Below are 10,761 nucleotides of genomic sequence, written 5' to 3' on the forward strand. Positions count from 1 at the left end.
AGTATTAGTGCCATTGTAGCCAGCACACAGATTCCTAGGTGGTTTTAATAACATGTATTTCTCCAATGAACTTTGATGACTTTCCAGATTTTTTTTTCTTGTAACATTATTTGGCAAGTTTTATTTTTACAGTGAAGAAAACTGAAGGGGCACCTGTGGCTCAGTCGATTAAGTGTCCGACCCTTGGTTTCTGGCTCACATCATGATCTCATGGTTTTGTGAATTCAAGCCCCACGTAGGGCTCTGTGCTGACAATGCAGATCCTGCTTGGGATCCTCTCTCTCCCTCTCTCTGCTCCTCCCCTTGCACTCTCTGTATTTCTTAAAATAAACAGATAAACTTTAAAAAAGAAAGACAACTAAAGAGTTCAGTGGATGATTCAAGATCATACAGCAGAGTCCTAGGATATTTGTTCACAAAAGGCCTAAGTGCTCAATACTGGCTTGTGGGAGCTTCCTACCCAAGGAGCTTTTAAAAACTGCTGATGGGGCGCCTGGGCGGCTCAGGTGGTTAGGCCTCCGGCTTCGGCTTGGGTCAGATCTCACGTTTGTGGGTTCGAGCCCCGCGTCGGGCTCTGTGCTGACAGCTAGCTCAGAGCCTGGAGCCTGCTTCGGATTCTGTATCTCTCTCTTTCTGACCCTCCCCTGCTCACATTGTCTCTCTCTGTCTCTCAAAAATAAATAAAAACACATTAAAAAAAAACTGCTGAAGTTTTAGTTATACCTTCAGATATTTTTGCTTTAATTTTTGTGGACTGGAACCAAGCATCAGTATCTTTAAAAGCGCCTCAGGAAATCTTAGTGAATGATTGTAGTTAAGAACCACTGACCTCAGGGCGCCTGGGTGGCTCAGTCAGTTAAGCTTCCAACCTTGGCTCAGATCATGATCTCATGGTTTGTGGGTTTGAGCCCTGTGTTGGGCTCTGGGCTGACAACTCAGAGCCTAGAGCCTGCTTTGGATTTTATGTCTCCCCCTCTCTCTGCCCCTCCAGTCTGTCTGTCTGTCTATCTGTCTCTCTCTCAAAAATAAATAAACATTAAAAGAAAACCAATTATTCACCAAAATCCATTTTGCAGATGCGAACATTGAGATTCTCTGTGATAGAATGACTGACCCAAGCTAGTTAATAATGTCAGAGATAGGGATAGACTCTGAAGACAAAAAGGAGATAGTCTTAAATTTCTAGTAAATCAACCAATAAGAGGCACATATCATAATGGGAATTCTGTCTCCTAAGAGAAGGAAGAACAACATGACTTGAGCTTGTTCTGTGATTGATGTACCTATAAGGAAGCCCAGACGGGAGATCCGGAGATCCTGGTGCGGCTGGAGTAGCCCACGGCTTACTTGAGGCCGTTAGCCACGTATGCCCCACGCAGTTCAGCTGCTGCTTTCTGGGTGAATATTCTCTGGTCAGCTGAACCTGAATTAGCTTCTGAAGTCTGTTTCCCAGAGGGAGAAAAGGGGACCCTGGTTACAGGGCCTTTTCTGACACCTCCCTAGCCCCCACCCAGTCTGGGAATATTTGGTTTGTTCTTTTATTCACCCCCTACTACTCCTCATGGGAATAGAGTTACACAGGACATCATCCCAGCTGGGACTCATCCCACATAGGGAGAGTGAATCTAACGTAGTTACTTTTCTGTGCTTCTCCTAATTCTCGCTCAGAATCAGAGTACAACAAAGATTTTTCAGGGTCTTAATGCAAAGGATTTGAAGTTGTGCCTTCCTCTTTAAGCTAACCTAGTCCCCTCCTGCTGCGAGGTCTGAAATGGTCACAGTGGTCTTTGCCATCCTGTCTGTGAAAGAGTGTCTGCTAGCCAGCCCGTCTTACATCCAGCCTGATTCCTGGGCAAAGTTCCAAAATATAGCCAATTACTTAAAATTAGTGATCTGTTATCTTAACATTTACTGAAGAAGTTGGCAGAAGCTAACAATGATTTGGTGTCCACTGTTAATCCTAGTTTACAGTGCCCTCCTCAACTGAACAAAAACTGTTGAAATAGTTTATCACTTACCTGACTTGTGAAATCATATCCACAGTCTAAGATGATTGGGGAGTCCTTTTACCATACAAATGCTAAATTACACAGCTTTCAATTTTAGTCATGAAGAAGCAAAATGTTTTCAGGGTTTTTTTTTCCATATTGAATGATTGCTCAGTTTTCCCAATGTCTGTTTATGTCAGTCTGAAGGAAGAAAAGAGGAAAACACTGGGGGAAGGAGGGAGTGTTGTTCAACTGAAGCTGAAGCAAGTTTCAAGTCATGTTATCTGATCTGTGTAGCAATTAGGAAAGACTCATGATGAAAAGAGGGAGTTGGACTAAAAGGAAGTGTATGCTACACAGGAAAACCAGTTTCAGAAATCCTCTTCTGAAGGCCACGACCATTGATATTGTTCATTTGCACTTAGTAGGATTTGAAGGAAGCTCAGGGATCACCCAATCCATTGTTGACTTATGAATGAAGAAAGCAAGACTGAGAAGATGTGTTATTTACCCAAGATGCCAGAATTATGTCTTTTAGGTACAGCTGCTTTATACCGCTATATTTTTAGGTTGAACATAATTTTTCTGCACCACATCTTTAAGTAAGTCAGGGTGTGCCATCGCAAGACCATTTATATAATCTGAGAAAGTAGGAATCCCCTACTTTGGGCCAAAGCGCAAGGTTCATTACTAACTCCCCTCTTTCTTACCACCAGCCTTACCAACCTCTAGACTGAAAAAAACTCAAGATAAATTTGAAATTCAACCAGCTCAGGTCTGCCAGTAATTGAGCAAAGTATTTCTCCATCCAAATCAGTAGATCAGACCAGTCTACAGAAGGAGGTGGTAATCTGAATGAATTAAAAACATATCTCTAATTATCCCAACTTTTCATGACTTTTTAAGGAATTGTCTTAACATTCATTCCCCATTTCTTTTAATTAAGACACAATTTACATAGAGTGCAATTGTAAATGGAGAGCTTGATGAATGGTGACATATAACCACCACAAAGATCGAGATGTAGAACAATTTTTGGCATCCGAGAAGGCTTCCAGTCTATAGTAATCACCATTTTGCTGAGCTTTACCATCATCTATTCACAGATAAGCTTTCTGTTTTGAGAATGGAACCTTATAATTTGTACTCTTTTGTGCATAGCTTTTTAAAGTATTATATTTGTGTGGTCTGTCTGTGTTGTTGTAATATATGAATAGTTCAAGGTTTTTATTGCTATATGTAGTATTTAGTTTCATGGATTTATCATGTTCTATTTACCCGTTGTGTTGTTGAGGGACCTTTGAAATGTTTCAAAAGCTTTAGGATATTGTTAATTAAAGCAGTTATAAATGGAAATGGGCCTCATTTCTGTTGAGTATATACCTAGAAATGAAATTCTTGGGCCTTTTTGTTTTTATTGTTTTTCTTACGTTATCAGTTTTGTTTGTGTTTGTTTTTTAGCCCTGGACCATACTCTAACTTTCCTAAGTTGGCCACTGAACCATAACAATGTATCTCTCTTTAGGCCTGACAGGAGTTTCAGGGGGCAGATTTCACAGTTTAGAATGGAACCCCAATAAAGTACTGTCTTTCATAATTCATTTCCCACAGCCCTTCATAACCTCTTTCACTCTGGGGTTTTTGCCCAGAACTCTTCTATCCCACCTTGATTAACTCCTTTTTATTTGATGAGGCTTAGCTCATGCCTTCCCTGACCATTCTGAAATGGATGCCTCTTTTCCTTACTTCCCCTGTCCTTTCTGCTTAAGTATGTATTCCTAACCCTTATCACCTTGATCTGAAATGATCGATGGATACAACGGCCTCTTCCGTGAGGCTTTAAGTGATACAAGGGAGGTCACTCATTATGACATCCCACTGCTTCGTACAATGCCTGGCACAATGTCAGTGCCCCATCTGTATTGACAATATTGATCTTCTAATGTCTGGTGGTGTTTCAGTAATGAAATCTTCTTCTTTTAAGTCACCTGGTACAGAGGAAATCCTCTGGGGTTGAGAAACTTGCAATGTAATTTAAAAGGCAAAATTTCCATTGCCTTATGATTATTTCATCGTTTTAAGTCAGCAGTTGCCATTTTTATGTTCTGTGGTGTTGGTCTCTGAGAAATGATGCTAAATAAGAGATCTATGTTGGAAGCCTGTTATTCATCCCAGAGAGCCAGCAAATGTAGTGGCTTAGCACACAGGTGCGGGGGGCAGACTGCCAGGCCCCCTGGGTGGTGATGATGTCTCCACCTTGCTTCCATTGCCTCCTCTGTACCGTAGGGTGAAGAGCAGCCCTGTTCCCCGGGGTGTTGTCAGAATTCACTGAATAGTGCACCAAGTGTTTAGGAGACTTTACTGAGTGTCCAGAATCGGCCAGTTACTATTATTAAACAGTTTTACTTTCTACCTACTAGAAAATCACAGAAATAGCACAACTCAGCATATACTTGGGGAAATTCCTGTGTCATCAGCTTAAAAGAATGTGAACATTTTCTGAACCAAAATTGGGAGACTGGTTTGACAAGTGTAAATGCACTTGCAGCACTGGGACCTGGCATCTCAAAGGAGGACTGTTTTAGTACGCCTTCAAGCAAACAAATTGACAGGATCTCTGCATAACCGCATTTTGAAATCTCTTTTTAAAGAAGTTTGAAGCACAAGTGCAAAAATGACTTTTATTGGTTCTGAAGTGAGGCCTGCACTCTTCATTTATATTGCACAAATAAAAACAAGCATCTGGGCTTCGTGCATCATTTTCCAATTTAATTGAAGAATTATTACTTGAGAACAATGAAGGGCTGAGCTTCCTTTTTCAAAATCTCATGCCATTTATCTTAATTCTGGTGCATCTGATAAGAACTTCCTCTAGAGCCAGGAAACTATGCAAGTATGAAATAATCTGAAAGGAGGAGGTAAAGAAGGAAGTAACTGACCAAAGCAAAAAAGGGGAACATCAAAGCAGGTTTAACCAAAAGAGCAGAAGACATCTTGGCACAGCAGTCTCAAGGTAGGTGAGAACCTGACTGAAGGTGCACGGCTAATGAACAACTGTAAGAAACAAGCTCATTTCAAATAATCAGAGACGTGTTTGGTGTTACCAGACACAGTTTTATATGGCCTTAGGTGATGGCAGGGGAAAGAATCAGTTTACAAACGGAGGGTGATATTAATCTGTCTTAACCAGTATGATGCTTACGTGTATAAGATTAAGCTTTGCTCTTACCTTGTTTCCAAACACAAAGACAGTATCTGCCTTTGAAAATTCCACGAGTCTATCAGCCATTTTTTATTTTAAGACAAGTGAATAATTTTTAGTTAATCTGTTGCAACTGCTTTCAAAAATAAAAACAGTCTTCTGGCAGATTGGGCAAAGTTAGATGTTACACTATCTTTGAAGGGCTTTTGTTTAACCTATGCTTTTCATTCTAGTGAGTCTTTCCTTTTTGCCCTTTAGAGTTTCTCCTATTAAGTTATTTTAGAAAAAAGAAAAGGATACATTTTTTCTCCTGTAAGAAGTTTTCTTGTGTTTATTTCAGTAAGTGCTTCTCTGAGAAACACTTTTAATATTTGAAATGTTCTGGAGTGCCTACATAGAACAAAGCAGATGGTAAAAATAAATACTCATCTTGGAAATTGAGAGAGCAATTTATTACCTTCTCCTCAGCCTTCCTCACTTTTGTTGCAAGCCTAGCACCATTTAATAAGGTGATTAATTTTAATCTATATTTGAAATTAAGTTCAAATGTACTAACAAATTTCTACTTAAATGAGTAATCACTTTTACCATAAAATATCTTACGTATGATTGGTTCTCATCTGCTTTAGAAAGGAAATGAGATCCTAATGGTTAAAGTCATTTGCCAAGTATTTGCCCTGACATAGGCATTATGTCTGACCTTATAAAGGAGAGAATTTACCAAGGTTATAAAGAGATTAAAAGATGTCTAGATCTGAGATATCTGTCCATATAGTTTTATCGAATAAATTTTATAAAAGATAACTGCATCTCATCTGCAATTTGGTATCTTGTGTGAAATGCCAAACTGAAAATTCGCCCACTGATGTATTCCAGCCTCAAGCAAACTTAGAAAACTTTATGATCGTGTGTGGGTACTCACTGAAAGCAGGGCTCAACTGTGTGGGGTTTCTTTTCACCTGTTTATTGTTACTGTTATCCTAATGCACTTTGCTCTATTCACTAACAAGTATCTAAGAAAGTAGCTATTCTGTGTCTAGTGCTGGTTTTGGTAGTATAATGATAAATAAGAACTCCAGCCCTCACGAATCTCAGAGCTAATCAAGCTTAAAAATGTAGTGATAGATGTTTATGATAGCCATTTATAGAAATGTGAGTAAGAATAGTATTTGGAGGCAGACTTTGCTTGAATCCTGATTCAGTCACTTCTTGCTATTCACGAAGTTACTTACAGTCTTTAATCCTCTCCTTAACTCTTCTATAAAATGGGTATAACAGTAGTATCTTATGGCAACTGTAGGATCAAAGGAGATATTGCATGTAAAAGTGTTTAAAAGCTGATACAAAATAAGCTCTTAATTAAATATTATCAATACTGACTTTCAATAGATGATAATTGTCCCACAAGCACTGTTCACAATATTGGATGACTATAGTTAACAATACTGTATTGTATATTTGAAAGTTGCTAAGAGGGTAGATCTTAAAAGTTATACAGGGAAAAAATTGTAGCTATATGCAGTGATGATGAACTAAATTGAGTGCAGTGATAATAATACGTCAAATCATCATGTTGTATGCCTTGAACAAATACAATTCTGCATATCAATTACATCTCAATAAAACTGGAACCAACAACAATGAAAATGGCATTAAATGTAACTATTTCTGTGTCTAGGCTGAGAACATAGAGTAATAATATTTTGTTGATAAAATCATAATACAACACTTAATCTGGTTGAATGCTTTTCATTTGTCTCCTCATTGTCATTTTAGCACTGGCAGAAAACATTCCAAAATTATCTTAACTGAAATTTTTTTTTGCTAGAAGTTGTGAGAACCCTAGTGATAGGAAGGCTTTCAAAGTATTTTAGATACTTGATGTTATATAAAAGAGCTTTTTTCTGGGGCCCCTGGGTGGCTCAACTGGTTAAGCGGTAGACTTCAGCTCAGGTCATGATCTCACGGTTCATGGGTTTTAGTCCTACATCAGGCTCTGTGCCGAGAGCTCAGAGCCTGGAGCCTGCCTCTGACTCTGTGTCTCCCTCTCTCTCTGACCCTCCCCCGCTCACACTCTGTGTGTCTCTCTCTCAAACATAAATAAATGTTAAACAAAATTTTAAAAACAGAGCTCTTTTTTTATAAGTATAAACTATACCCTTTAGAAGATGTATCTTAGTATATGTGCTGTCAAAGCAGCACTAGAAGATGTATCTTGTTTTATTTATTTATTTTTAATAGTCTATTTCTTTTTGAGACAGAGCATGAGCAGGAGAGGGGCAAAGAGAGAGGGAGAGACAGAATCCAAAACAGGCTCCAGGCCCTGAGCTGTAAGCACAGAATCCGACATGGGGCTCAAACCCACGAACCGGGGACTCATGACCTGAGCTGAAGTCAGATGTTTAACGGACTGAGTCACCCATGCACCCCTAAAAGATGTATCTTAAGTTTTAAACTGTTGACATAAGCAATTAGATGCTGACATTGGGAGCCATTTTTTTCTTACTCTTATTTAATAAATATCATTCAAACATGTTTTCTGTCCTGGCTATTATGCTATTCTCTGGGAATATAAAGATGAAAAGACCTGACCCCTGCCCACCATTTAACCAGGTAGAAAGACTCAAAATCTCCTCCAAGTTAGGCTATCATGCTCTAATGGAGAATGTACTCATTAATAGGGAAGTACAGAGGAAGGAGTGATTAAGGAAAAGACATCATCCCTGACTACACCATAGGCCTCACAGAGGAGGTGATAAGCAATGGAAATTATTGCACATGTGTACTCTTATCTCTTCTGCCTTTCACTCGAAAATTATCAGCCTCATTGTCAAAAGCCCTGTTGAAATCTAATTGATAAAACCACTCACACTTGGCCAGGTAGAAGTTCCTCTCTTTTTCTCTCCTCACAACAGCTAGTACTATCTTCTGTTTTGAAGCAGGAACTCACTAAGTGTTGGTGCTTACTGTAGTGGTAGATATTGGCAGATTTTTTATTATGCTATGTAATAAATATAAAATTAATATGCTTTATTATGCTATGAAATAAATATGCAATTAATATGTTTTTAATTTATAGGAAGTGTCTGGATGGCAGTTCGTTCATCCTTCTCTTTCTTGAGTTGTCTACTCTGCCATTATCTTCCACTGATTTCTGCTTTATTTTGTGATTCATTGATAGAAAGGGAAGTGGAGTTGAGCAATATCCCCCCTGACACCGTGCAAGTGTATGTTAATGAATGTAATGTGAAAAACATCATATACAACAAGAACGACCTTCCAAGACTTCGTTTACTCAACCTCTCCTCTAATTGTATCAGGACTTTGCCAAATGATGTTCTCTCACTTCTGAAAAAGAAATGCCTGAAAGAGCTTCCAAGATTACTTCTTAACTCTACCCTACAAGGAATTACGTTGGGCTGCACCTGTGAATTCATTAAGGGCCACCCCATACTACTAAACAGCACTGCTTGTGCAGAAATGTTGGAAAGCTGTGGAAATACTTCAGTGGCCGTTTCTATAGGACTTTCCCTTCTTTTACTGTTGTTGATCTGTGGAATTGGGTGTGCTTGGCACTGGAAACACCATAATCCAGTGCAACTTACCTTACCAAGGTTTTTGCAAAGGAGAAGCAGCAGGAGAAAAGACTATGTAAAAACACTCTCGGATGCCCTCGCTATCAGGTCAAAGCATAAAATTTCAGTTCAGACCCAAGAGTATACATCTTCTGGAAGAGGGGCTAACAGATATGACAACTATGAAAACGTGGAAGTTCGTCCTCCCAGAGATAAAGGAGAAGCTGATAAGGAACTATATGAGAACACTCGGCCGACCAATTTCGAGGAGCATATCTATGGAAATGAGACACCATCTCTATATTATAACAACCAGAACCCGAGTACTTCTGAAGTGTCTCAAGATGAAGACATATATATTCTTCCAGATTCATAATAACTTTTCAAAGTATTGGGTTTAGCTTTTAGAGGATAAATATTTACTGGGACTTTTATTGTACTGATGCCATTGTTAATCATGTTCTTCGGATAAAACTCAGTGATCTTTTGTCTGCGTCCACCCTCTGAACCTTCTCTCTGTGTATTACTGTGGGTTAATTCCAGAGACCCTCTTTACCCTTCTTTTGCTAGATTAATTCTGCATTATGTTATATCGATTCTTCCTTCTAATTGTTAACCTGTTATCATTTTCTGTTATTTCTGTCTCTACCATCTTTTCTGGCTCAAGATTGCTGTCAGTCTCCTAACAAACCTTTCTGGCTCTAGTGTCTGCCCCTTCACCCATGATACTACCAGATTTATTGTCAGAAAATATTTTCAATGCCTCATCACTCCTTTGCTTGAAACCCCTCAGCGTCTCCTTATTGCAAAATATGTGCTATTTATAATTCTAACTCTAGGACTTATGATTTCCCACAGTTGGTTCCAGTTTACTTTTCCAGTAACTCCTACTAATTTCTCACTTCTGTGCTTTCCTCATAATCATATGAGAACTGCCAGACCCACCGCTCCTCCATGGCTTTGTTGGTCTGCCCCCTTTCAAGCCTGAGTCGTACGGTAACTTCTTCCACATGTCTTCTGAATTCCAAACCTACCTTTACCTTTTTCTTTTATGGTTTCCTATAGATTTTTCTGCCTGTTTAATTCTCTGGGAGTTCAAACATATGAATATTTTCTATGGCATGTTACTATTTAATGTCATCTGAGAATGTGTTAACTTCCTTGATAAATAGTAAGGAAGTACCTCATATTCATATTTTAACTCCAGTGCCTAGAACATCATATGTGGCACTTAGTGTTGTTCAATTGACAAGAATTAAGGCATGTATTTTGCTCAATAGTTTTCAGAAAAATCTAATAAATTCTTTCATTCAAGAAATATTTTTTGAGTACTATCTATGTACTTTCACTCTGTACATGGTGGGGGTAAAACAGTATAAAGGAAGGCATGGTTCTTCAATGCACATTGCCTAGCAGGAAAGAAAAAATGATAAACAAATACTATGCTACTTCTTAAGCTGTGGTGTCTTACCCCTAAATTCTTCCTCTTACATGCTGCTCTGAATTGCTTAAGCTGAGATTCTGCAAGCAACATTTTTCCTTTGCCAAGAGGATCCACATTGGGCTCTGTTCATAGGGAGCACCATGGAAGGCTGGTAGGCGATTGGAACCAAAAGGGGCTGGCTCTTTCTCATTCTCCTTGTGGACCTGGCAGGTACCATGGCCATGTAACTTACTCCAGCATCACCAGTTCTTTGTGGTTTCTTCTGGCATTCCTGGGATCAGCTCAATTGCACACTGTCTGAGGTGCAAGCACCAGCCAAGTAATAGGCTCAACTTAGATTCTGAGAGGCAGCTCCTCAGAACCTCCTCTGGAGGAGACACATGTGACCCTCTGAGCTCCAAGTCCCAGGCCCAGGCGTGGGGCTCTCTCCTGCAGTCCCTGTCTGTGCAGTACCTCAGCATCCTCTTTTCATCTTTTCAGTTAACTAATACCATTTTGCTAATTTTCAGTATTAAAGTCTCCCTGGAGAATTAACAAACTTGTAAGCTTTCT

General features: G+C 39.2%; 1 protein-coding gene across 2 annotated transcripts; it reads left to right on the plus strand.

Moving 5' to 3' along the window:
- The first annotated feature begins 4,914 nt into the window (after positions 1-4,914).
- GAPT (GRB2 binding adaptor protein, transmembrane) lies at positions 4,915-10,085 on the plus strand. Of its 2 annotated transcripts, none has more exons than XR_003909564.1 (2): positions 4,915-5,001; positions 8,372-8,459. XR_003909564.1 is itself a non-coding variant. In XM_029941387.1 (2 exons), the coding sequence occupies exon 2, from the start codon at positions 8,281-8,283 to the stop codon at positions 9,139-9,141; it is 861 nt and encodes a 286-aa protein (XP_029797247.1). In that variant the 5' UTR covers positions 4,931-5,001; positions 8,270-8,280; the 3' UTR covers positions 9,142-10,085. The 2 variants fall into 2 exon arrangements, 1 of the variants encoding a protein (XP_029797247.1); XM_029941387.1 differs by having other exon boundaries at positions 4,931-5,001; positions 8,270-10,085.
- Positions 10,086-10,761: the final 676 nt, after the last annotated feature.

The sequence above is a fragment of the Suricata suricatta genome, chromosome 6 (genome assembly GCF_006229205.1).
Source record: "Suricata suricatta isolate VVHF042 chromosome 6, meerkat_22Aug2017_6uvM2_HiC, whole genome shotgun sequence".
Taxonomy (NCBI): Eukaryota; Metazoa; Chordata; class Mammalia; order Carnivora; family Herpestidae; genus Suricata; species Suricata suricatta.

What these genes read in the sequence shown, in the direction of transcription:
- GAPT (XM_029941387.1), top strand. Translation starts at nt 8,281, where the DNA reads ATGGCAGTTCGTTCATCCTTCTCTTTCTTGAGTTGTCTACTCTGCCAT.